General features: G+C 41.6%; 1 protein-coding gene across 1 annotated transcript in view; it reads right to left on the bottom strand.

Moving 5' to 3' along the window:
• Nucleotides 1-11365, bottom strand: part of LOC139948797 (SCO-spondin-like) — a 48600-nt gene extending 37235 nt beyond the window's left edge. The window contains exons 1-15 of the mRNA XM_071947129.1: nt 11054-11365; nt 10780-10936; nt 10497-10661; nt 10204-10356; nt 8542-8855; nt 7012-7168; nt 6729-6893; nt 6436-6588; nt 4775-5088; nt 4501-4657; nt 4217-4381; nt 3924-4076; nt 3517-3830; nt 1985-2141; nt 1702-1866 (exon numbers count right to left, since the gene is read on the bottom strand). Coding sequence (XP_071803230.1) covers nt 1702-1866; nt 1985-2141; nt 3517-3830; nt 3924-4076; nt 4217-4381; nt 4501-4657; nt 4775-5088; nt 6436-6588; nt 6729-6893; nt 7012-7168; nt 8542-8855; nt 10204-10356; nt 10497-10661; nt 10780-10936; nt 11054-11350 — 2986 coding nt within the window. The 5' untranslated portion in view covers nt 11351-11365. The remainder of the gene's footprint in view (nt 1-1701; nt 1867-1984; nt 2142-3516; nt 3831-3923; nt 4077-4216; nt 4382-4500; nt 4658-4774; nt 5089-6435; nt 6589-6728; nt 6894-7011; nt 7169-8541; nt 8856-10203; nt 10357-10496; nt 10662-10779; nt 10937-11053) is intronic.
• Nucleotides 11366-27749: the final 16384 nt, after the last annotated feature.

The raw sequence follows: 27749 nt of genomic DNA, 5'->3' as shown, positions 1-27749 counted from the left end.
CAGCGGTGCGGCTTGCTTCCAGTCCTTCTTCTTCGTCCATTGGCTCAAGGCAGTATCCTGTCAGATAAGCAGAAATCAAATTGTCAACCACATTCATGCAATCTAGGACCCTGACTCAAACTGTCTAGAAAACATTGCACAGCTACTTGCCTGGCGTGGTTGACACAAGCGGTAAGGATGTAGTGGTGGTCAGCCGTTCTCCAGCAGGAGTAGTAATAGTGGTAGTTTTCACCTCTTCAGTCGTGAATGAGGGTCCAGTCGTCACCTTTGTCACAGTAGAAACCAAGGTGGTTTCACTGACTTCTGAAAAACACCAACAACAAAGAGTGAACAACTAAGAAAAGAGCCTCAAAATAACAGTCGTCTGTAAAGGTCCCTCGTCCAACGAATAAAAAAACTCAAGAATACTGACAGATTTCAAATAAATGTCATTAAACCCCTACCTTCTGTGGTGGCTTTTGGTGGAGATGTAGTTTTAACAGTTGTTGTTTCCTCAGTGGTTATGCCAACCGGTGAAGTCACAACATTTACTGTAGTTACTTTGACCTTGCTGGGTAAGGTTGTCTTCATCTGGTCCCTGACAGGCCCTCTCGTTGTTGTTGAAACTTCTGTGCAAGACGGCGAAAAACACATCGTTTTCAGATTTCCATCAATGAACCCGTGATCAAACTAAAAGACACCAAACCTTCATTCCTTTAAAAAAAAAACACCAAGTCAAAATTCTTACCCTTTGAACAGCCAAGAATGTCCACATCTAATGTTGTTTTATTGGTACTGGAAACCCCTACTAGTTCAACACGAATGCTTGTCACATCTTGTAAAGGAGCAGTTTCAGGGAGCAGGAACATCACTGGAACATCCAACTGAAGTGTAACATTCTTAACCTTGGGAGGGCAAGAAATATTGTCTTTTAGTCAATCAAAAACAAAAACAAAATTCAACTAAAAAACAAAATAAAGCATGGTGTATTACTGATTTGAAAATATTTCAACAAGGCTTACTGCTTCTTTTGTCTTTGGATCAGCAACTTCAGTGAACTTTTCATCTCCTGGACCCCTTGAGGACAGGATAAAACTGACTTCAAGAGGTTCCTTTGGCAAGCCTTCGACGATGTCTGTCACATATTTCAATCTGATTCCCTTGACGACTGACGGTCTGGTATATTCAGAAAGAAGTTTTGGTGTCGTCTTTCTATTGTCCGTAACAGGTATTGCTACAGTCCACAAACCAGTCAAGACATCAAAACTGGAGTTGCCGTCAGCGGTGCGGCTTGCTTCCAGTCCTTCTTCTTCGTCCATTGGCTCAAGGCAGTATCCTGTCAGATAAGCAGAAATCAAATTGTCAACCACATTCATGCAATCTAGGACCCTGACTCAAACTGTCTAGAAAACATTGCACAGCTACTTGCCTGGCGTGGTTGACACAAGCGGTAAGGATGTAGTGGTGGTCAGCCGTTCTCCAGCAGGAGTAGTAATAGTGGTAGTTTTCACCTCTTCAGTCGTGAATGAGGGTCCAGTCGTCACCTTTGTCACAGTAGAAACCAAGGTGGTTTCACTGACTTCTGAAAAACACCAACAACAAAGAGTGAACAACTAAGAAAAGAGCCTCAAAATAACAGTCGTCTGTAAAGGTCCCTCGTCCAACGAATAAAAAAACTCAAGAATAATGACAGATTTCAAATAAATGTCATTAAACCCCTACCTTCTGTGGTGGCTTTTGGTGGAGATGTAGTTTTAACAGTTGTTGTTTCCTCAGTGGTTATGCCAACCGGTGAAGTCACAACATTTACTGTAGTTACTTTGACCTTGCTGGGTAAGGTTGTCTTCATCTGGTCCCTGACAGGCCCTCTCGTTGTTGTTGAAACTTCTGTGCAAGACGGCGAAAAACACATCGTTTTCAGATTTCCATCAATGAACCCCCGATCAAAATAAAAGACACCAAACCTTCATTCCTTTAAAAAAAAACACCAAGTCAAAATTCTTACCCTTTGAACAGCCAAGAATGTCCACATCTAATGTTGTTTTATTGGTACTGGAAACCCCTACTAGTTCAACACGAATGCTTGTCACATCTTGTAAAGGAGCAGTTTCAGGGAGCAGGAACATCACTGGAACATCCAACTGAAGTGTAACATTCTTAACCTTGGGAGGGCAAGAAATATTGTCTTTTAGTCAATCAAAAACAAAAACAAAATTCAACTAAAAAACAAAATAAAGCATGGTGTATTACTGATTTGAAAATATTTCAACAAGGCTTACTGCTTCTTTTGTCTTTGGATCAGCAACTTCAGTGAACTTTTCATCTCCTGGACCCCTTGAGGACAGGATAAAACTGACTTCAAGAGGTTCCTTTGGCAAGCCTTCGACGATGTCTGTCACATATTTCAATCTGATTCCCTTGACGACTGACGGTCTGGTATATTCAGAAAGAAGTTTTGGTGTCGTCTTTCTATTGTCCGTAACAGGTATTGCTACAGTCCACAAACCAGTCAAGACATCAAAACTGGAGTTGCCGTCAGCGGTGCGGCTTGCTTCCAGTCCTTCTTCTTCGTCCATTGGCTCAAGGCAGTATCCTGTCAGATAAGCAGAAATCAAATTGTCAACCACATTCATGCAATCTAGGACCCTGACTCAAACTGTCTAGAAAACATTGCACAGCTACTTGCCTGGCGTGGTTGACACAAGCGGTAAGGATGTAGTGGTGGTCAGCCGTTCTCCAGCAGGAGTAGTAATAGTGGTAGTTTTCACCTCTTCAGTCGTGAATGAGGGTCCAGTCGTCACCTTTGTCACAGTAGAAACCAAGGTGGTTTCACTGACTTCTGAAAAACACCAACAACAAAGAGTGAACAACTAAGAAAAGAGCCTCAAAATAACAGTCGTCTGTAAAGGTCCCTCGTCCAACGAATAAAAAAACTCAAGAATACTGACAGATTTCAAATAAATGTCATTAAACCCCTACCTTCTGTGGTGGCTTTTGGTGGAGATGTAGTTTTAACAGTTGTTGTTTCCTCAGTGGTTATGCCAACCGGTGAAGTCACAACATTTACTGTAGTTACTTTGACCTTGCTGGGTAAGGTTGTCTTCATCTGGTCCCTGACAGGCCCTCTCGTTGTTGTTGAAACTTCTGTGCAAGACGGCGAAAAACACATCGTTTTCAGATTTCCATCAATGAACCCCTGATCAAACTAAAAGACACCAAACCTTCATTCCTTTAAAAAAAAAACACCAAGTCAAAATTCTTACCCTTTGAACAGCCAAGAATGTCCACATCTAATGTTGTTTTATTGGTACTGGAAACCCCTACTAGTTCAACACGAATGCTTGTCACATCTTGTAAAGGAGCAGTTTCAGGGAGCAGGAACATCACTGGAACATTCAACTGAAGTGTAACATTCTTAACCTTGGGAGGGCAAGAAATATTGTCTTTTAGTCAATCAAAAACAAAAACAAAATTCAACTAAAAAACAAAATAAAGCATGGTGTATTACTGATTTGAAAATATTTCAACAAGGCTTACTGCTTCTTTTGTCTTTGGATCAGCAACTTCAGTGAACTTTTCATCTCCTGGACCCCTTGAGGACAGGATAAAACTGACTTCAAGAGGTTCTTTCGGCAAGCCTTCGATGATGTCTGTCACATATTTCAATCTGATTCCCTTGACGACTGATGGTCTGGTATATTCAGAAAGAAGTTTTGGTGTCGTCTTTCTATTGTCCGTAACAGGTGTTGCTACAGTCCACAAACCAGTCAAGACATCAAAACTGGAGTTGCCGTCAGCGGTGCGGCTTGCTTCCAGTCCTTCTTCTTCGTCCATTGGCTCAAGGCAGTATCCTGTCAGATAAGCAGAAACCAAATTGTTAATGACATTCTTGCAATCTAGGACCCTGACTCAAACTGTCTAGAAAACATTGCACAGCTACTTGCCTGGCGTGGTTGACACAAGCGGTAAGGATGTAGTGGTGGTCAGCCGTTCTCCAGCAGGAGTAGTAATAGTGGTAGTTTTCACCTCTTCAGTCGTGAATGAGGGTCCAGTCGTCACCTTTGTCACAGTAGAAACCAAGGTGGTTTCACTGACTTCTGAAAAACACCAACAACAAAGAGTGAACAACTAAGAAAAGAGCCTCAAAATAACAGTTGTCTGTAAAGGTCCCTCGTCCAACAAATAAAAAAACTCAAGAATACTGACAGATTTCAAATAAATGTCTCTAAACCCCTACCTTCTGTGGTGGCTTTTGGTGGAGATGTAGTTTTAACAGTTGTTGTTTCCTCAGTGGTTATGCCAACCGGTGAAGTCACAACATTTACTGTAGTTACTTTGACCTTGCTGGGTAAGGTTGTCTTCATCTGGTCCCTGACAGGCCCTCTCGTTGTTGTTGAAACTTCTGTGCAAGACGGCGAAAAACACATCGTTTTCAGATTTCCATCAATGAACCCCTGATCAAACTAAAAGACACCAAACCTTCATTCCTTTAAAAAAAAAACACCAAGTCAAAATTCTTACCCTTTGAACAGCCAAGAATGTCCACATCTAATGTTGTTTTATTGGTACTGGAAACCCCTACTAGTTCAACACGAATGCTTGTCACATCTTGTAAAGGAGCAGTTTCAGGGAGCAGGAACATCACTGGAACATTCAACTGAAGTGTAACATTCTTAACCTTGGGAGGGCAAGAAATATTGTCTTTTAGTCAATCAAAAACAAAAACAAAATTCAACTAAAAAACAAAATAAAGCATGGTGTATTACTGATTTGAAAATATTTCAACAAGGCTTACTGCTTCTTTTGTCTTTGGATCAGCAACTTCAGTGAACTTTTCATCTCCTGGACCCCTTGAGGACAGGATAAAACTGACTTCAAGAGGTTCCTTCGGCAAGCCTTCGATGATGTCTGTCACATATTTCAATCTGATTCCCTTGACGACTGATGGTCTGGTATATTCAGAAAGAAGTTTTGGTGTCGTCTTTCTATTGTCCGTAACAGGTGTTGCTACAGTCCACAAACCAGTCAAGACATCAAAACTGGAGTTGCCGTCAGCGGTGCGGCTTGCTTCCAGTCCTTCTTCTTCGTCCATTGGCTCAAGGCAGTATCCTGTCAGATAAGCAGAAATCAAATTGTCAACCACATTCATGCAATCTAGGACCCTGACTCAAACTGTCTAGAAAACATTGCACAGCTACTTGCCTGGCGTGGTTGACACAAGCGGTAAGGATGTAGTGGTGGTCAGCCGTTCTCCAGCAGGAGTAGTAATAGTGGTAGTTTTCACCTCTTCAGTCGTGAATGAGGGTCCAGTCGTCACCTTTGTCACAGTAGAAACCAAGGTGGTTTCACCGACTTCTGAAAAACACCAACAACAAAGAGTGAACAACTAAGAAAAGAGCCTCAAAATAACAGTCGTCTGTAAAGGTCCCTCGTCCAACGAATAAAAAAACTCAAGAATAATGACAGATTTCAAATAAATGTCATTAAACCCCTACCTTCTGTGGTGGCTTTTGGTGGAGATGTAGTTTTAACAGTTGTTGTTTCCTCAGTGGTTATGCCAACCGGTGAAGTCACAACATTTACTGTAGTTACTTTGACCTTGCTGGGTAAGGTTGTCTTCATCTGGTCCCTGACAGGCCCTCTCGTTGTTGTTGAAACTTCTGTGCAAGACGGCGAAAAACACATCGTTTTCAGATTTCCATCAATGAACCCCCGATCAAAATAAAAGACACCAAACCTTCATTCCTTTAAAAAAAAACACCAAGTCAAAATTCTTACCCTTTGAACAGCCAAGAATGTCCACATCTAATGTTGTTTTATTGGTACTGGAAACCCCTACTAGTTCAACACGAATGCTTGTCACATCTTGTAAAGGAGCAGTTTCAGGGAGCAGGAACATCACTGGAACATCCAACTGAAGTGTAACATTCTTAACCTTGGGAGGGCAAGAAATATTGTCTTTTAGTCAATCAAAAACAAAAACAAAATTCAACTAAAAAACAAAATAAAGCATGGTGTATTACTGATTTGAAAATATTTCAACAAGGCTTACTGCTTCTTTTGTCTTTGGATCAGCAACTTCAGTGAACTTTTCATCTCCTGGACCCCTTGAGGACAGGATAAAACTGACTTCAAGAGGTTCCTTTGGCAAGCCTTCGACGATGTCTGTCACATATTTCAATCTGATTCCCTTGACGACTGACGGTCTGGTATATTCAGAAAGAAGTTTTGGTGTCGTCTTTCTATTGTCCGTAACAGGTGTTGCTACAGTCCACAAACCAGTCAAGACATCAAAACTGGAGTTGCCGTCAGCGGTGCGGCTTGCTTCCAGTCCTTCTTCGTCCATTGGCTCAAGGCAGTATCCTGTCAGATAATCAGAAACCAAATTAATAACCACATTCATGCAATCTAGGACCCTGACTCAAACTGTCTAGAAAACATTGCACAGCTACTTGCCTGGCGTGGTTGACACAAGCGGTAAGGATGTAGTGGTGGTCAGCCGTTCTCCAGCAGGAGTAGTAATAGTGGTAGTTTTCACCTCTTCAGTCGTGAATGAGGGTCCAGTCGTCACCTTTGTCACAGTAGAAACCAAGGTGGTTTCACTGACTTCTGAAAAACACCAACAACAAAGAGTGAACAACTAAGAAAAGAGCCTCAAAATAACAGTCGTCTGTAAAGGTCCCTCGTCCAACGAATAAAAAAACTCAAGAATACTGACAGATTTCAAATAAATGTCATTAAACCCCTACCTTCTGTGGTGGCTTTTGGTGGAGATGTAGTTTTAACAGTTGTTGTTTCCTCAGTGGTTATGCCAACCGGTGAAGTCACAACATTTACTGTAGTTACTTTGACCTTGCTGGGTAAGGTTGTCTTCATCTGGTCCCTGACAGGCCCTCTCGTTGTTGTTGAAACTTCTGTGCAAGACGGCGAAAAACACATCGTTTTCAGATTTCCATCAATGAACCCCCGATCAAAATAAAAGACACCAAACCTTCATTCCTTTAAAAAAAAACACCAAGTCAAAATTCTTACCCTTTGAACAGCCAAGAATGTCCACATCTAATGTTGTTTTATTGGTACTGGAAACCCCTACTAGTTCAACACGAATGCTTGTCACATCTTGTAAAGGAGCAGTTTCAGGGAGCAGGAACATCACTGGAACATCCAACTGAAGTGTAACATTCTTAACCTTGGGAGGGCAAGAAATATTGTCTTTTAGTCAATCAAAAACAAAAACAAAATTCAACTAAAAAACAAAATAAAGCATGGTGTATTACTGATTTGAAAATATTTCAACAAGGCTTACTGCTTCTTTTGTCTTTGGATCAGCAACTTCAGTGAACTTTTCATCTCCTGGACCCCTTGAGGACAGGATAAAACTGACTTCAAGAGGTTCCTTTGGCAAGCCTTCGACGATGTCTGTCACATATTTCAATCTGATTCCCTTGACGACTGACGGTCTGGTATATTCAGAAAGAAGTTTTGGTGTCGTCTTTCTATTGTCCGTAACAGGTATTGCTACAGTCCACAAACCAGTCAAGACATCAAAACTGGAGTTGCCGTCAGCGGTGCGGCTTGCTTCCAGTCCTTCTTCTTCGTCCATTGGCTCAAGGCAGTATCCTGTCAGATAAGCAGAAATCAAATTGTCAACCACATTCATGCAATCTAGGACCCTGACTCAAACTGTCTAGAAAACATTGCACAGCTACTTGCCTGGCGTGGTTGACACAAGCGGTAAGGATGTAGTGGTGGTCAGCCGTTCTCCAGCAGGAGTAGTAATAGTGGTAGTTTTCACCTCTTCAGTCGTGAATGAGGGTCCAGTCGTCACCTTTGTCACAGTAGAAACCAAGGTGGTTTCACTGACTTCTGAAAAACACCAACAACAAGAGTGAACAACTAAGAAAAGAGCCTCAAAATAACAGTCGTCTGTAAAGGTCCCTCGTCCAACGAATAAAAAAACTCAAGAATACTGACAGATTTCAAATAAATGTCATTAAACCCCTACCTTCTGTGGTGGCTTTTGGTGGAGATGTAGTTTTAACAGTTGTTGTTTCCTCAGTGGTTATGCCAACCGGTGAAGTCACAACATTTACTGTAGTTACTTTGACCTTGCTGGGTAAGGTTGTCTTCATCTGGTCCCTGACAGGTCCTCTCGTTGTTGTTGAAACTTCTGTGCAAGACGGCGAAAAACACATCGTTTTCAGATTTCCATCAATGAACCCCCGATCAAAATAAAAGACACCAAACCTTCATTCCTTTAAAAAAAAACACCAAGTCAAAATTCTTACCCTTTGAACAGCCAAGAATGTCCACATCTAATGTTGTTTTATTGGTACTGGAAACCCCTACTAGTTCAACACGAATGCTTGTCACATCTTGTAAAGGAGAAGTTTCAGGGAGCAGGAACATCACTGGAACATCCAACTGAAGTGTAACATTCTTAACCTTGGGAGGGCAAGAAATATTGTCTTTTAGTCAATCAAAAACAAAAACAAAATTCAACTAAAAAACAAAATAAAGCATGGTGTATTACTGATTTGAAAATATTTCAACAAGGCTTACTGCTTCTTTTGTCTTTGGATCAGCAACTTCAGTGAACTTTTCATCTCCTGGACCCCTTGAGGACAGGATAAAACTGACTTCAAGAGGTTCCTTTGGCAAGCCTTCGACGATGTCTGTCACATATTTCAATCTGATTCCCTTGACGACTGACGGTCTGGTATATTCAGAAAGAAGTTTTGGTGTCGTCTTTCTATTGTCCGTAACAGGTGTTGCTACAGTCCACAAACCAGTCAAGACATCAAAACTGGAGTTGCCGTCAGCGGTGCGGCTTGCTTCCAGTCCTTCTTCTTCGTCCATTGGCTCAAGGCAGTATCCTGTCAGATAAGCAGAAATCAAATTGTCAACCACATTCATGCAATCTAGGACCCTGACTCAAACTGTCTAGAAAACATTGCACAGCTACTTGCCTGGCGTGGTTGACACAAGCGGTAAGGATGTAGTGGTGGTCAGCCGTTCTCCAGCAGGAGTAGTAATAGTGGTAGTTTTCACCTCTTCAGTCGTGAATGAGGGTCCAGTCGTCACCTTTGTCACAGTAGAAACCAAGGTGGTTTCACTGACTTCTGAAAAACACCAACAACAAAGAGTGAACAACTAAGAAAAGAGCCTCAAAATAACAGTCGTCTGTAAAGGTCCCTCGTCCAACGAATAAAAAAACTCAAGAATACTGACAGATTTCAAATAAATGTCATTAAACCCCTACCTTCTGTGGTGGCTTTTGGTGGAGATGTAGTTTTAACAGTTGTTGTTTCCTCAGTGGTTATGCCAACCGGTGAAGTCACAACATTTACTGTAGTTACTTTGACCTTGCTGGGTAAGGTTGTCTTCATCTGGTCCCTGACAGGCCCTCTCGTTGTTGTTGAAACTTCTGTGCAAGACGGCGAAAAACACATCGTTTTCAGATTTCCATCAATGAACCCCTGATCAAACTAAAAGACACCAAACCTTCATTCCTTTAAAAAAAAACCACCAAGTCAAAATTCTTACCCTTTGAACAGCCAAGAATGTCCACATCTAATGTTGTTTTATTGGTACTGGAAACCCCTACTAGTTCAACACGAATGCTTGTCACATCTTGTAAAGGAGCAGTTTCAGGGAGCAGGAACATCACTGGAACATCCAACTGAAGTGTAACATTCTTAACCTTGGGAGGGCAAGAAATATTGTCTTTTAGTCAATCAAAAACAAAAACAAAATTCAACTAAAAAACAAAATAAAGCATGGTGTATTACTGATTTGAAAATATTTCAACAAGGCTTACTGCTTCTTTTGTCTTTGGATCAGCAACTTCAGTGAACTTTTCATCTCCTGGACCCCTTGAGGACAGGATAAAACTGACTTCAAGAGGTTCCTTCGGCAAGCCTTCGATGATGTCTGTCACATATTTCAATCTGATTCCCTTGACGACTGATGGTCTGGTATATTCAGAAAGAAGTTTTGGTGTCGTCTTTCTATTGTCCGTAACAGGTATTGCTACAGTCCACAAACCAGTCAAGACATCAAAACTGGAGTTGCCGTCAGCGGTGCGGCTTGCTTCCAGTCCTTCTTCGTCCATTGGCTCAAGGCAGTATCCTGTCAGATAAGCAGAAATCAAATTGTCAACCACATTCATGCAATCTAGGACCCTGACTCAAACTGTCTAGAAAACATTGCACAGCTACTTGCCTGGCGTGGTTGACACAAGCGGTAAGGATGTAGTGGTGGTCAGCCGTTCTCCAGCAGGAGTAGTAATAGTGGTAGTTTTCACCTCTTCAGTCGTGAATGAGGGTCCAGTCGTCACCTTTGTCACAGTAGAAACCAAGGTGGTTTCACTGACTTCTGAAAAACACCAACAACAAAGAGTGAACAACTAAGAAAAGAGCCTCAAAATAACAGTCGTCTGTAAAGGTCCCTCGTCCAACGAATAAAAAAACTCAAGAATACTGACAGATTTCAAATAAATGTCATTAAACCCCTACCTTCTGTGGTGGCTTTTGGTGGAGATGTAGTTTTAACAGTTGTTGTTTCCTCAGTGGTTATGCCAACCGGTGAAGTCACAACATTTACTGTAGTTACTTTGACCTTGCTGGGTAAGGTTGTCTTCATCTGGTCCCTGACAGGTCCTCTCGTTGTTGTTGAAACCTCTGTGCAAGACGGCGAAAAACACATCGTTTTCAGATTTCCATCAATGAGCCCCCGATCAAACTAAAAGACACCAAACCTTCATTCCTTTAAAAAAAAACACCAAGTCAAAATTCTTACCCTTTGAACAGCCAAGAATGTCCACATCTAATGTTGTTTTATTGGTACTGGAAACCCCTACTAGTTCAACACGAATGCTTGTCACATCTTGTAAAGGAGCAGTTTCAGGGAGCAGGAACATCACTGGAACATCCAACTGAAGTGTAACATTCTTAACCTTGGGAGGGCAAGAAATATTGTCTTTTAGTCAATCAAAAACAAAAACAAAATTCAACTAAAAAACAAAATAAAGCATGGTGTATTACTGATTTGAAAATATTTCAACAAGGCTTACTGCTTCTTTTGTCTTTGGATCAGCAACTTCAGTGAACTTTTCATCTCCTGGACCCCTTGAGGACAGGATAAAACTGACTTCAAGAGGTTCCTTTGGCAAGCCTTCGACGATGTCTGTCACATATTTCAATCTGATTCCCTTGACAACTGACGGTCTGGTATATTCAGAAAGAAGTTTTGGTGTCGTCTTTCTATTGTCCGTAACAGGTGTTGCTACAGTCCACAAACCAGTCAAGACATCAAAACTGGAGTTGCCGTCAGCGGTGCGGCTTGCTTCCAGTCCTTCTTCTTCGTCCATTGGCTCAAGGCAGTATCCTGTCAGATAAGCAGAAATCAAATTGTCAACCACATTCATGCAATCTAGGACCCTGACTCAAACTGTCTAGAAAACATTGCACAGCTACTTGCCTGGCGTGGTTGACACAAGCGGTAAGGATGTAGAAGTGGTCAGCCGTTCTCCAGCAGGAGTAGTAATAGTGGTAGTTTTCACCTCTTCAGTCGTGAATGAGGGTCCAGTCGTCACCTTTGTCACAGTAGAAACCAAGGTGGTTTCACTGACTTCTGAAAAACACCAACAACAAAGAGTGAACAACTAAGAAAAGAGCCTCAAAATAACAGTCGTCTGTAAAGGTCCCTCGTCCAACGAATAAAAAAACTCAAGAATACTGACAGATTTCAAATAAATGTCATTAAACCCCTACCTTCTGTGGTGGCTTTTGGTGGAGATGTAGTTTTAACAGTTGTTGTTTCCTCAGTGGTTATGCCAACCGGTGAAGTCACAACATTTACTGTAGTTACTTTGACCTTGCTGGGTAAGGTTGTCTTCATCTGGTCCCTGACAGGCCCTCTCGTTGTTGTTGAAACTTCTGTGCAAGACGGCGAAAAACACATCGTTTTCAGATTTCCATCAATGAACCCCTGATCAAACTAAAAGACACCAAACCTTCATTCCTTTAAAAAAAAAACACCAAGTCAAAATTCTTACCCTTTGAACAGCCAAGAATGTCCACATCTAATGTTGTTTTATTGGTACTGGAAACCCCTACTAGTTCAACACGAATGCTTGTCACATCTTGTAAAGGAGCAGTTTCAGGGAGCAGGAACATCACTGGAACATCCAACTGAAGTGTAACATTCTTAACCTTGGGAGGGCAAGAAATATTGTCTTTTAGTCAATCAAAAACAAAAACAAAATTCAACTAAAAAACAAAATAAAGCATGGTGTATTACTGATTTGAAAATATTTCAACAAGGCTTACTGCTTCTTTTGTCTTTGGATCAGCAACTTCAGTGAACTTTTCATCTCCTGGACCCCTTGAGGACAGGATAAAACTGACTTCAAGAGGTTCCTTTGGCAAGCCTTCGACGATGTCTGTCACATATTTCAATCTGATTCCCTTGACGACTGACGGTCTGGTATATTCAGAAAGAAGTTTTGGTGTCGTCTTTCTATTGTCCGTAACAGGTGTTGCTACAGTCCACAAACCAGTCAAGACATCAAAACTGGAGTTGCCGTCAGCGGTGCGGCTTGCTTCCAGTCCTTCTTCTTCGTCCATTGGCTCAAGGCAGTATCCTGTCAGATAATCAGAAACCAAATTGTTAACCACATTCATGCAATGTAGGACCCTGACTCAAACTGTCTAGAAAACATTGCACAGCTACTTGCCTGGCGTGGTTGACACAAGCGGTAAGGATGTAGTGGTGGTCAGCCGTTCTCCAGCAGGAGTAGTAATAGTGGTAGTTTTCACCTCTTCAGTCGTGAATGAGGGTCCAGTCGTCACCTTTGTCACAGTAGAAACCAAGGTGGTTTCACTGACTTCTGAAAAACACCAACAACAAAGAGTGAACAACTAAGAAAAGAGCCTCAAAATAACAGTCGTCTGTAAAGGTCCCTCGTCCAACGAATAAAAAAACTCAAGAATACTGACAGATTTCAAATAAATGTCATTAAACCCCTACCTTCTGTGGTGGCTTTTGGTGGAGATGTAGTTTTAACAGTTGTTGTTTCCTCAGTGGTTATGCCAACCGGTGAAGTCACAACATTTACTGTAGTTACTTTGACCTTGCTGGGTAAGGTTGTCTTCATCTGGTCCCTGACAGGCCCTCTCGTTGTTGTTGAAACTTCTGTGCAAGACGGCGAAAAACACATCGTTTTCAGATTTCCATCAATGAACCCCTGATCAAACTAAAAGACACCAAACCTTCATTCCTTTAAAAAAAAAACACCAAGTCAAAATTCTTACCCTTTGAACAGCCAAGAATGTCCACATCTAATGTTGTTTTATTGGTACTGGAAACCCCTACTAGTTCAACACGAATGCTTGTCACATCTTGTAAAGGAGCAGTTTCAGGGAGCAGGAACATCACTGGAACATCCAACTGAAGTGTAACATTCTTAACCTTGGGAGGGCAAGAAATATTGTCTTTTAGTCAATCAAAAACAAAAACAAAATTCAACTAAAAAACAAAATAAAGCATGGTGTATTACTGATTTGAAAATATTTCAACAAGGCTTACTGCTTCTTTTGTCTTTGGATCAGCAACTTCAGTGAACTTTTCATCTCCTGGACCCCTTGAGGACAGGATAAAACTGACTTCAAGAGGTTCCTTTGGCAAGCCTTCGACGATGTCTGTCACATATTTCAATCTGATTCCCTTGACGACTGACGGTCTGGTATATTCAGAAAGAAGTTTTGGTGTCGTCTTTCTATTGTCCGTAACAGGTGTTGCTACAGTCCACAAACCAGTCAAGACATCAAAACTGGAGTTGCCGTCAGCGGTGCGGCTTGCTTCCAGTCCTTCTTCTTCGTCCATTGGCTCAAGGCAGTATCCTGTCAGATAATCAGAAACCAAATTGTTAACCACATTCATGCAATGTAGGACCCTGACTCAAACTGTCTAGAAAACATTGCACAGCTACTTGCCTGGCGTGGTTGACACAAGCGGTAAGGATGTAGTGGTGGTCAGCCGTTCTCCAGCAGGAGTAGTAATAGTGGTAGTTTTCACCTCTTCAGTCGTGAATGAGGGTCCAGTCGTCACCTTTGTCACAGTAGAAACCAAGGTGGTTTCACTGACTTCTGAAAAACACCAACAACAAAGAGTGAACAACTAAGAAAAGAGCCTCAAAATAACAGTCGTCTGTAAAGGTCCCTCGTCCAACGAATAAAAAAACTCAAGAATACTGACAGATTTCAAATAAATGTCATTAAACCCCTACCTTCTGTGGTGGCTTTTGGTGGAGATGTAGTTTTAACAGTTGTTGTTTCCTCAGTGGTTATGCCAACCGGTGAAGTCACAACATTTACTGTAGTTACTTTGACCTTGCTGGGTAAGGTTGTCTTCATCTGGTCCCTGACAGGCCCTCTCGTTGTTGTTGAAACTTCTGTGCAAGACGGCGAAAAACACATCGTTTTCAGATTTCCATCAATGAACCCCTGATCAAACTAAAAGACACCAAACCTTCATTCCTTTAAAAAAAAAACACCAAGTCAAAATTCTTACCCTTTGAACAGCCAAGAATGTCCACATCTAATGTTGTTTTATTGGTACTGGAAACCCCTACTAGTTCAACACGAATGCTTGTCACATCTTGTAAAGGAGCAGTTTCAGGGAGCAGGAACATCACTGGAACATCCAACTGAAGTGTAACATTCTTAACCTTGGGAGGGCAAGAAATATTGTCTTTTAGTCAATCAAAAACAAAAACAAAATTCAACTAAAAAACAAAATAAAGCATGGTGTATTACTGATTTGAAAATATTTCAACAAGGCTTACTGCTTCTTTTGTCTTTGGATCAGCAACTTCAGTGAACTTTTCATCTCCTGGACCCCTTGAGGACAGGATAAAACTGACTTCAAGAGGTTCCTTTGGCAAGCCTTCGACGATGTCTGTCACATATTTCAATCTGATTCCCTTGACAACTGACGGTCTGGTATATTCAGAAAGAAGTTTTGGTGTCGTCTTTCTATTGTCCGTAACAGGTGTTGCTACAGTCCACAAACCAGTCAAGACATCAAAACTGGAGTTGCCGTCAGCGGTGCGGCTTGCTTCCAGTCCTTCTTCTTCGTCCATTGGCTCAAGGCAGTATCCTGTCAGATAATCAGAAACCAAATTGTTAACCACATTCATGCAATGTAGGACCCTGACTCAAACTGTCTAGAAAACATTGCACAGCTACTTGCCTGGCGTGGTTGACACAAGCGGTAAGGATGTAGTGGTGGTCAGCCGTTCTCCAGCAGGAGTAGTAATAGTGGTAGTTTTCACCTCTTCAGTCGTGAATGAGGGTCCAGTCGTCACCTTTGTCACAGTAGAAACCAAGGTGGTTTCACTGACTTCTGAAAAACACCAACAACAAAGAGTGAACAACTAAGAAAAGAGCCTCAAAATAACAGTCGTCTGTAAAGGTCCCTCGTCCAACGAATAAAAAAACTCAAGAATACTGACAGATTTCAAATAAATGTCATTAAACCCCTACCTTCTGTGGTGGCTTTTGGTGGAGATGTAGTTTTAACAGTTGTTGTTTCCTCAGTGGTTATGCCAACCGGTGAAGTCACAACATTTACTGTAGTTACTTTGACCTTGCTGGGTAAGGTTGTCTTCATCTGGTCCCTGACAGGCCCTCTCGTTGTTGTTGAAACTTCTGTGCAAGACGGCGAAAAACACATCGTTTTCAGATTTCCATCAATGAACCCCTGATCAAACTAAAAGACACCAAACCTTCATTCCTTTAAAAAAAAAACACCAAGTCAAAATTCTTACCCTTTGAACAGCCAAGAATGTCCACATCTAATGTTGTTTTATTGGTACTGGAAACCCCTACTAGTTCAACACGAATGCTTGTCACATCTTGTAAAGGAGCAGTTTCAGGGAGCAGGAACATCACTGGAACATCCAACTGAAGTGTAACATTCTTAACCTTGGGAGGGCAAGAAATATTGTCTTTTAGTCAATCAAAAACAAAAACAAAATTCAACTAAAAAACAAAATAAAGCATGGTGTATTACTGATTTGAAAATATTTCAACAAGGCTTACTGCTTCTTTTGTCTTTGGATCAGCAACTTCAGTGAACTTTTCATCTCCTGGACCCCTTGAGGACAGGATAAAACTGACTTCAAGAGGTTCCTTTGGCAAGCCTTCGACGATGTCTGTCACATATTTCAATCTGATTCCCTTGACGACTGACGGTCTGGTATATTCAGAAAGAAGTTTTGGTGTCGTCTTTCTATTGTCCGTAACAGGTGTTGCTACAGTCCACAAACCAGTCAAGACATCAAAACTGGAGTTGCCGTCAGCGGTGCGGCTTGCTTCCAGTCCTTCTTCTTCGTCCATTGGCTCAAGGCAGTATCCTGTCAGATAATCAGAAACCAAATTGTTAACCACATTCATGCAATCTAGGACCCTGACTCAAACTGTCTAGAAAACATTGCACAGCTACTTGCCTGGCGTGGTTGACACAAGCGGTAAGGATATAGTGGTGGTCAGCCGTTCTCCAGCAGGAGTAGTAATAGTGGTAGTTTTCACCTCTTCAGTCGTGAATGAGGGTCCAGTCGTCACCTTTGTCACAGTAGAAACCAAGGTGGTTTCACTGACTTCTGAAAAACACCAACAACAAAGAGTGAACAACTAAGAAAAGAGCCTCAAAATAACAGTCGTCTGTAAAGGTCCCTCGTCCAACGAATAAAAAAACTCAAGAATACTGACAGATTTCAAATAAATGTCATTAAACCCCTACCTTCTGTGGTGGCTTTTGGTGGAGATGTAGTTTTAACAGTTGTTGTTTCCTCAGTGGTTATGCCAACCGGTGAAGTCACAACATTTACTGTAGTTACTTTGACCTTGCTGGGTAAGGTTGTCTTCATCTGGTCCCTGACAGGCCCTCTCGTTGTTGTTGAAACTTCTGTGCAAGACGGCGAAAAACACATCGTTTTCAGATTTCCATCAATGAACCCCCGATCAAAATAAAAGACACCAAACCTTCGTTCCTTTAAAAAAAACACCAAGTCAAAATTCTTACCCTTTGAACAGCCAAGAATGTCCACATCTAATGTTGTTTTATTGGTACTGGAAACCCCTACTAGTTCAACACGAATGCTTGTCACATCTTGTAAAGGAGCAGTTTCAGGGAGCAGGAACATCACTGGAACATCCAACTGAAGTGTAACATTCTTAACCTTGGGAGGGCAAGAAATATTGTCTTTTAGTCAATCAAAAACAAAAACAAAATTCAACTAAAAAACAAAATAAAGCATGGTGTATTACTGATTTGAAAATATTTCAACAAGGCTTACTGCTTCTTTTGTCTTTGGATCAGCAACTTCAGTGAACTTTTCATCTCCTGGACCCCTTGAGGACAGGATAAAACTGACTTCAAGAGGTTCCTTTGGCAAGCCTTCGACGATGTCTGTCACATATTTCAATCTGATTCCCTTGACGACTGACGGTCTGGTATATTCAGAAAGAAGTTTTGGTGTCGTCTTTCTATTGTCCGTAACAGGTGTTGCTACAGTCCACAAACCAGTCAAGACATCAAAACTGGAGTTGCCGTCAGCGGTGCGGCTTGCTTCCAGTCCTTCTTCTTCGTCCATTGGCTCAAGGCAGTATCCTGTCAGATAATCAGAAACCAAATTGTTAACCACATTCATGCAATCTAGGACCCTGACTCAAACTGTCTAGAAAACATTGCACAGCTACTTGCCTGGCGTGGTTGACACAAGCGGTAAGGATGTAGTGGTGGTCAGCCGTTCTCCAGCAGGAGTAGTAATAGTGGTAGTTTTCACCTCTTCAGTCGTGAATGAGGGTCCAGTCGTCACCTTTGTCACAGTAGAAACCAAGGTGGTTTCACTGACTTCTGAAAAACACCAACAACAAAGAGTGAACAACTAAGAAAAGAGCCTCAAAATAACAGTCGTCTGTAAAGGTCCCTCGTCCAACGAATAAAAAAACTCAAGAATACTGACAGATTTCAAATAAATGTCTCTAAACCCCTACCTTCTGTGGTGGCTTTTGGTGGAGATGTAGTTTTAACAGTTGTTGTTTCCTCAGTGGTTATGCCAACCGGTGAAGTCACAACATTTACTGTAGTTACTTTGACCTTGCTGGGTAAGGTTGTCTTCATCTGGTCCCTGACAGGCCCTCTCGTTGTTGTTGAAACTTCTGTGCAAGACGGCGAAAAACACATCGTTTTCAGATTTCCATCAATGAACCCCCGATCAAAATAAAAGACACCAAACCTTCATTCCTTTAAAAAAAAACACCAAGTCAAAATTCTTACCCTTTGAACAGCCAAGAATGTCCACATCTAATGTTGTTTTATTGGTACTGGAAACCCCTACTAGTTCAACACGAATGCTTGTCACATCTTGTAAAGGAGCAGTTTCAGGGAGCAGGAACATCACTGGAACATCCAACTGAAGTGTAACATTCTTAACCTTGGGAGGGCAAGGAATATTGTCTTTTAGTCAATCAAAAACAAAAACAAAATTCAACTAAAAAACAAAATAAAGCATGGTGTATTACTGATTTGAAAATATTTCAACAAGGCTTACTGCTTCTTTTGTCTTTGGATCAGCAACTTCAGTGAACTTTTCATCTCCTGGACCCCTTGAGGACAGGATAAAACTGACTTCAAGAGGTTCCTTTGGCAAGCCTTCGATGATGTCTGTCACATATTTCAATCTGATTCCCTTGACGACTGATGGTCTGGTATATTCAGAAAGAAGTTTTGGTGTCGTCTTTCTATTGTCCGTAACAGGTATTGCTACAGTCCACAAACCAGTCAAGACATCAAAACTGGAGTTGCCGTCAGCAGTGCGGCTTGCTTCCAGTCCTTCTTCGTCCATTGGCTCAAGGCAGTATCCTGTCAGATAAGCAGAAATCAAATTGTCAACCACATTCATGCAATCTAGGACCCTGACTCAAACTGTCTAGAAAACATTGCACAGCTACTTGCCTGGCGTGGTTGACACAAGCGGTAAGGATGTAGTGGTGGTCAGCCGTTCTCCAGCAGGAGTAGTAATAGTGGTAGTTTTCACCTCTTCAGTCGTGAATGAGGGTCCAGTCGTCACCTTTGTCACAGTAGAAACCAAGGTGGTTTCACTGACTTCTGAAAAACACCAACAACAAAGAGTGAACAACTAAGAAAAGAGCCTCAAAATAACAGTCGTCTGTAAAGGTCCCTCGTCCAACGAATAAAAAAACTCAAGAATACTGACAGATTTCAAATAAATGTCATTAAACCCCTACCTTCTGTGGTGGCTTTTGGTGGAGATGTAGTTTTAACAGTTGTTGTTTCCTCAGTGGTTATGCCAACCGGTGAAGTCACAACATTTACTGTAGTTACTTTGACCTTGCTGGGTAAGGTTGTCTTCATCTGGTCCCTGACAGGCCCTCTCGTTGTTGTTGAAACTTCTGTGCAAGACGGCGAAAAACACATCGTTTTCAGATTTCCATCAATGAACCCCCGATCAAACTAAAAGACACCAAACCTTCATTTCTTTAAAAAAAAACACCAAGTCAAAATTCTTACCCTTTGAACAGCCAAGAATGTCCACATCTAATGTTGTTTTATTGGTACTGGAAACCCCTACTAGTTCAACACGAATGCTTGTCACATCTTGTAAAGGAGCAGTTTCAGGGAGCAGGAACATCACTGGAACATCCAACTGAAGTGTAACATTCTTAACCTTGGGAGGGCAAGAAATATTGTCTTTTAGTCAATCAAAAACAAAAACAAAATTCAACTAAAAAACAAAATAAAGCATGGTGTATTACTGATTTGAAAATATTTCAACAAGGCTTACTGCTTCTTTTGTCTTTGGATCAGCAACTTCAGTGAACGTTTCATCTCCTGGACCCCTTGAGGACAGGATAAAACTGACTTCAAGAGGTTCCTTTGGCAAGCCTTCGACGATGTCTGTCACATATTTCAATCTGATTCCCTTGACGACTGATGGTCTGGTATATTCAGACAGAAGTTTTGGTGTCGTCTTTCTATTGTCCGTAACAGGTGTTGCTACAGTCCACAAACCAGTCAAGACATCAAAACTGGAGTTGCCGTCAGCGGTGCGGCTTGCTTCCAGTCCTTCTTCTTCGTCCATTGGCTCAAGGCAGTATCCTGTCAGATAATCAGAAACCAAATTGTTAATGACATTCATGCAATCTAGGACCCTGACTCAAACTGTCTAGAAAACATTGCACATCTACTTGCCTGGCGTGGTTGACACAAGCGGTAAGGATATAGTGGTGGTCAGCCGTTCTCCAGCAGGAGTAGTAATAGTGGTAGTTTTCACCTCTTCAGTCGTGAATGAGGGTCCAGTCGTCACCTTTGTCACAGTAGAAACCAAGGTGGTTTCACTGACTTCTGAAAAACACCAACAACAAAGAGTGAACAACTAAGAAAAGAGCCTCAAAATAACAGTCGTCTGTAAAGGTCCCTCGTCCAACGAATAAAAAAACTCAAGAATACTGACAGATTTCAAATAAATGTCATTAAACCCCTACCTTCTGTGGTGGCTTTTGGTGGAGATGTAGTTTTAACAGTTGTTGTTTCCTCAGTGGTTATGCCAACCGGTGAAGTCACAACATTTACTGTAGTTACTTTGACCTTGCTGGGTAAGGTTGTCTTCATCTGGTCCCTGACAGGCCCTCTCGTTGTTGTTGAAACTTCTGTGCAAGACGGCGAAAAACACATCGTTTTCAGATTTCCATCAATGAACCCCCGATCAAACTAAAAGACACCAAACCTTCATTTCTTTAAAAAAAAACACCAAGTCAAAATTCTTACCCTTTGAACAGCCAAGAATGTCCACATCTAATGTTGTTTTATTGGTACTGGAAACCCCTACTAGTTCAACACGAATGCTTGTCACATCTTGTAAAGGAGCAGTTTCAGGGAGCAGGAACATCACTGGAACATCCAACTGAAGTGTAACATTCTTAACCTTGGGAGGGCAAGAAATATTGTCTTTTAGTCAATCAAAAACAAAAACAAAATTCAACTAAAAAACAAAATAAAGCATGGTGTATTACTGATTTGAAAATATTTCAACAAGGCTTACTGCTTCTTTTGTCTTTGGATCAGCAACTTCAGTGAACGTTTCATCTCCTGGACCCCTTGAGGACAGGATAAAACTGACTTCAAGAGGTTCCTTTGGCAAGCCTTCGACGATGTCTGTCACATATTTCAATCTGATTCCCTTGACGACTGATGGTCTGGTATATTCAGACAGAAGTTTTGGTGTCGTCTTTCTATTGTCCGTAACAGGTGTTGCTACAGTCCACAAACCAGTCAAGACATCAAAACTGGAGTTGCCGTCAGCGGTGCGGCTTGCTTCCAGTCCTTCTTCTTCGTCCATTGGCTCAAGGCAGTATCCTGTCAGATAATCAGAAACCAAATTGTTAATGACATTCATGCAATCTAGGACCCTGACTCAAACTGTCTAGAAAACATTGCACATCTACTTGCCTGGCGTGGTTGACACAAGCGGTAAGGATGTAGTGGTGGTCAGCCGTTCTCCAGCAGGAGTAGTAATAGTGGTAGTTTTCACCTCTTCAGTCGTGAATGAGGGTCCAGTCGTCACCTTTGTCACAGTAGAAACCAAGGTGGTTTCACCGACTTCTGAAAAACACCAACAACAAAGAGTGAACAACTAAGAAAAGAGCCTCAAAATAACAGTCGTCTGTAAAGGTCCCTCGTCCAACGAATAAAAAAACTCAAGAATACTGACAGATTTCAAATAAATGTTATTAAACCCCTACCTTCTGTGATGGCTTTTGGTGGAGATGTAGTTTTAACAGTTGTTGTTTCCTCAGTGGTTATGCCAACCGGTGAAGTCACAACATTTACTGTAGTTACTTTGACCTTGCTGGGTAAGGTTGTCTTCATCTGGTCCCTGACAGGCCCTCTCGTTGTTGTTGAAACTTCTGTGCAAGACGGCGAAAAACACATCGTTTTCAGATTTCCATCAATGAACCCCCGATCAAACTAAAAGACACCAAACCTTCATTCCTTTAAAAAAAAACACCAAGTCAAAATTCTTACCCTTTGAACAGCCAAGAATGTCCACATCTAATGTTGTTTTATTGGTACTGGAAACCCCTACTAGTTCAACACGAATGCTTGTCACATCTTGTAAAGGAGCAGTTTCAGGGAGCAGGAACATCACTGGAACATCCAACTGAAGTGTAACATTCTTAACCTTGGGAGGGCAAGAAATATTGTCTTTTAGTCAATCAAAAACAAAAACAAAATTCAACTAAAAAACAAAATAAAGCATGGTGTATTACTGATTTGAAAATATTTCAACAAGGCTTACTGCTTCTTTTGTCTTTGGATCAGCAACTTCAGTGAACTTTTCATCTCCTGGACCCCTTGAGGACAGGATAAAACTGACTTCAAGAGGTTCCTTTGGCAAGCCTTCGACGATGTCTGTCACATATTTCAATCTGATTCCCTTGACGACTGACGGTCTGGTATATTCAGAAAGAAGTTTTGGTGTCGTCTTTCTGTTGTCCGTAACAGTTGTTACTACAGTCCACAAACCAGTCAAGACATCAAAACTGGAGTTGCCGTCAGCGGTGCGGCTTGCTTCCAGTCCTTCTTCTTCGTCCATTGGCTCAAGGCAGTATCCTGTCAGATAATCAGAAATCAAATTGTCAACCACATTCATGCAATCTAGGACCCTGACTCAAACTGTCTAGAAAACATTGCACAGCTACTTGCCTGGCGTGGTTGACACAAGCGGTAAGGATGTAGTGGTGGTCAGCCGTTCTCCAGCAGGAGTAGTAATAGTGGTAGTTTTCACCTCTTCAGTCGTGAATGAGGGTCCGGTCGTCACCTTTGTCACAGTAGAAACCAAGGTGGTCTCACTGACTTCTGAAAAACACCAACAACAAAGAGTGAACAATTAAGAAAAGAGCCTCAAAATAACAGTCGTCTGTAAAGGTCCCTCGTCCAACGAATAAAAAAACTCAAGAATACTGACAGATTTCAAATAAATGTTATTAAACCCCTACCTTCTGTGATGGCTTTTGGTGGAGATGTAGTTTTAACAGTTGTTGTTTCCTCAGTGGTTATGCCAACCGGTGAAGTCACAACATTTACTGTAGTTACTTTGACCTTGCTGGGTAAGGTTGTCTTCATCTGGTCCCTGACAGGCCCTCTCGTTGTTGTTGAAACTTCTGTGCAAGACGGCGAAAAACACATCGTTTTCAGATTTCCATCAATGAACCCCCGATCAAAATAAAAGACACCAAACCTTCATTCCTTTAAAAAAAAACACCAAGTCAAAATTCTTACCCTTTGAACAGCCAAGAATGTCCACATCTAATGTTGTTTTATTGGTACTGGAAACCCCTACTAGTTCAACACGAATGCTTGTCACATCTTGTAAAGGAGCAGTTTCAGGGAGCAGGAACATCACTGGAACATCCAACTGAAGTGTAACATTCTTAACCTTGGGAGGGCAAGGAATATTGTCTTTTAGTCAATCAAAAACAAAAACAAAATTCAACTAAAAAACAAAATAAAGCATGGTGTATTACTGATTTGAAAATATTTCAACAAGGCTTACTGCTTCTTTTGTCTTTGGATCAGCAACTTCAGTGAACTTTTCATCTCCTGGACCCCTTGAGGACAGGATAAAACTGACTTCAAGAGGTTCCTTCGGCAAGCCTTCGATGATGTCTGTCACATATTTCAATCTGATTCCCTTGACGACTGATGGTCTGGTATATTCAGACAGAAGTTTTGGTGTCGTCTTTTTATTGTCCGTAACAGGTGTTGCTACAGTCCACAAACCAGTCAAGACATCAAAACTGGAGTTGCCGTCAGCGGTGCGGCTTGCTTCCAGTCCTTCTTCTTCGTCCATTGGCTCAAGGCAGTATCCTGTCAGATAAGCAGAAATCAAATTGTCAACCACATTCATGCAATGTAGGACCCTGACTCAAACTGTCTAGAAAACATTGCACAGCTACTTGCCTGGCGTGGTTGACACAAGCGGTAAGGATGTAGTGGTGGTCAGCCGTTCTCCAGCAGGAGTAGTAATAGTGGTAGTTTTCACCTCTTCAGTCGTGAATGAGGGTCCAGTCGTCACCTTTGTCACAGTAGAAACCAAGGTGGTTTCACTGACTTCTGAAAAACACCAACAACAAAGAGTGAACAACTAAGAAAAGAGCCTCAAAATAACAGTTGTCTGTAAAGGTCCCTCGTCCAACGAATAAAAAAACTCAAGAATACTGACAGATTTCAAATAAATGTCTCTAAACCCCTACCTTCTGTGGTGGCTTTTGGTGGAGATGTAGTTTTAACAGTTGTTGTTTCCTCAGTGGTTATGCCAACCGGTGAAGTCACAACATTTACTGTAGTTACTTTGACCTTGCTGGGTAAGGTTGTCTTCATCTGGTCCCTGACAGGCCCTCTCGTTGTTGTTGAAACTTCTGTGCAAGACGGCGAAAAACACATCGTTTTCAGATTTCCATCAATGAACCCCCGATCAAACTAAAAGACACCAAACCTTCATTTCTTTAAAAAAAAACACCAAGTCAAAATTCTTACCCTTTGAACAGCCAAGAATGTCCACATCTAATGTTGTTTTATTGGTACTGGAAACCCCTACTAGTTCAACACGAATGCTTGTCACATCTTGTAAAGGAGCAGTTTCAGGGAGCAGGAACATCACTGGAACATTCAACTGAAGTGTAACATTCTTAACCTTGGGAGGGCAAGAAATATTGTCTTTTAGTCAATCAAAAACAAAAACAAAATTCAACTAAAAAACAAAATAAAGCATGGTGTATTACTGATTTGAAAATATTTCAACAAGGCTTACTGCTTCTTTTGTCTTTGGATCAGCAACTTCAGTGAACTTTTCATCTCCTGGACCCCTTGAGGACAGGATAAAACTGACTTCAAGAGGTTCCTTCGGCAAGCCTTCGATGATGTCTGTCACATATTTCAATCTGATTCCCTTGACGACTGATGGTCTGGTATATTCAGAAAGAAGTTTTGGTGTCGTCTTTCTATTGTCCGTAACAGGTGTTGCTACAGTCCACAAACCAGTCAAGACATCAAAACTGGAATTGCCGTCAGCGGTGCGGCTTGCTTCCAGTCCTTCTTCGTCCATTGGCTCAAGGCAGTATCCTGTCAGATAAGCAGAAATCAAATTGTCAACCACATTCATGCAATCTAGGACCCTGACTCAAACTGTCTAGAAAACATTGCACAGCTACTTGCCTGGCGTGGTTGACACAAGCGGTAAGGATGTAGTGGTGGTCAGCCGTTCTCCAGCAGGAGTAGTAATAGTGGTAGTTTTCACCTCTTCAGTCGTGAATGAGGGTCCAGTCGTCACCTTTGTCACAGTAGAAACCAAGGTGGTTTCACTGACTTCTGAAAAACACCAACAACAAAGAGTGAACAACTAAGAAAAGAGCCTCAAAATAACAGTTGTCTGTAAAGGTCCCTCGTCCAACGAATAAAAAAACTCAAGAATACTGACAGATTTCAAATAAATGTCTCTAAACCCCTACCTTCTGTGGTGGCTTTTGGTGGAGATGTAGTTTTAACAGTTGTTGTTTCCTCAGTGGTTATGCCAACCGGTGAAGTCACAACATTTACTGTAGTTACTTTGACCTTGCTGGGTAAGGTTGTCTTCATCTGGTCCCTGACAGGCCCTCTCGTTAATGTTGAAACTTCTGTGCAAGACGGCGAAAAACACATCGTTTTCAGATTTCCATCAATGAACCCCCGATCAAACTAAAAGACACCAAACCTTCATTTCTTTAAAAAAAAACACCAAGTCAAAATTCTTACCCTTTGAACAGCCAAGAATGTCCACATCTAATGTTGTTTTATTGGTACTGGAAACCCCTACTAGTTCAACACGAATGCTTGTCACATCTTGTAAAGGAGCAGTTTCAGGGAGCAGGAACATCACTGGAACATTCAACTGAAGTGTAACATTCTTAACCTTGGGAGGGCAAGAAATATTGTCTTTTAGTCAATCAAAAACAAAAACAAAATTCAACTAAAAAACAAAATAAAGCATGGTGTATTACTGATTTGAAAATATTTCAACAAGGCTTACTGCTTCTTTTGTCTTTGGATCAGCAACTTCAGTGAACTTTTCATCTCCTGGACCCCTTGAGGACAGGATAAAACTGACTTCAAGAGGTTCCTTCGGCAAGCCTTCGATGATGTCTGTCACATATTTCAATCTGATTCCCTTGACGACTGATGGTCTGGTATATTCAGAAAGAAGTTTTGGTGTCGTCTTTCTATTGTCCGTAACAGGTGTTGCTACAGTCCACAAACCAGTCAAGACATCAAAACTGGAATTGCCGTCAGCGGTGCGGCTTGCTTCCAGTCCTTCTTCTTCGTCCATTGGCTCAAGGCAGTATCCTGTCAGATAAGCAGAAATCAAATTGTCAACCACATTCATGCAATCTAGGACCCTGACTCAAACTGTCTAGAAAACATTGCACAGCTACTTGCCTGGCGTGGTTGACACAAGCGGTAAGGATGTAGTGGTGGTCAGCCGTTCTCCAGCAGGAGTAGTAATAGTGGTAGTTTTCACCTCTTCAGTCGTGAATGAGGGTCCAGTCGTCACCTTTGTCACAGTAGAAACCAAGGTGGTTTCACTGACTTCTGAAAAACACCAACAACAAAGAGTGAACAACTAAGAAAAGAGCCTCAAAATAACAGTTGTCTGTAAAGGTCCCTCGTCCAACGAATAAAAAAACTCAAGAATACTGACAGATTTCAAATAAATGTCTCTAAACCCCTACCTTCTGTGGTGGCTTTTGGTGGAGATGTAGTTTTAACAGTTGTTGTTTCCTCAGTGGTTATGCCAACCGGTGAAGTCACAACATTTACTGTAGTTACTTTGACCTTGCTGGGTAAGGTTGTCTTCATCTGGTCCCTGACAGGCCCTCTCGTTGTTGTTGAAACTTCTGTGCAAGACGGCGAAAAACACATCGTTTTCAGGTTTCCATCAATGAACCCCCGATCAAAATAAAAGACACCAAACCTTCTTTCCTTTAAAAAAAAACACCAAGTCAAAATTCTTACCCTTTGAACAGCCAAGAATGTCCACATCTAATGTTGTTTTATTGGTACTGGAAACCCCTACTAGTTCAACACGAATGCTTGTCACATCTTGTAAAGGAGCAGTTTCAGGGAGCAGGAACATCACTGGAACATCCAACTGAAGTGTAACATTCTTAACCTTGGGAGGGCAAGAAATATTGTCTTTTAGTCAATCAAAAACAAAAACAAAATTCAACTAAAAAACAAAATAAAGCATGGTGTATTACTGATTTGAAAATATTTCAACAAGGCTTACTGCTTCTTTTGTCTTTGGATCAGCAACTTCAGTGAACTTTTCATCTCCTGGACCCCTTGAGGACAGGATAAAACTGACTTCAAGAGGTTCCTTTGGCAAGCCTTCGACGATGTCTGTCACATATTTCAATCTGATTCCCTTGACGACTGACAGTCTGGTATATTCAGAAAGAAGTTTTGGTGTCGTCTTTCTATTGTCCGTAACAGGTGTTACTACAGTCCACAAACCAGTCAAGACATCAAAACTGGAGTTGCCGTCAGCGGTGCGGCTTGCTTCCAGTCCTTCTTCTTCGTCCATTGGCTCAAGGCAGTATCCTGTCAGATAAGCAGAAATCAAATTGTCAACCACATTCATGCAA

This window comes from Asterias amurensis, chromosome 16, assembly GCF_032118995.1.
Source record: "Asterias amurensis chromosome 16, ASM3211899v1".
NCBI classification, from domain to species: domain Eukaryota; kingdom Metazoa; phylum Echinodermata; class Asteroidea; order Forcipulatida; family Asteriidae; genus Asterias; species Asterias amurensis.
This window is presented reverse-complemented; position numbering and strand designations above follow the sequence as displayed.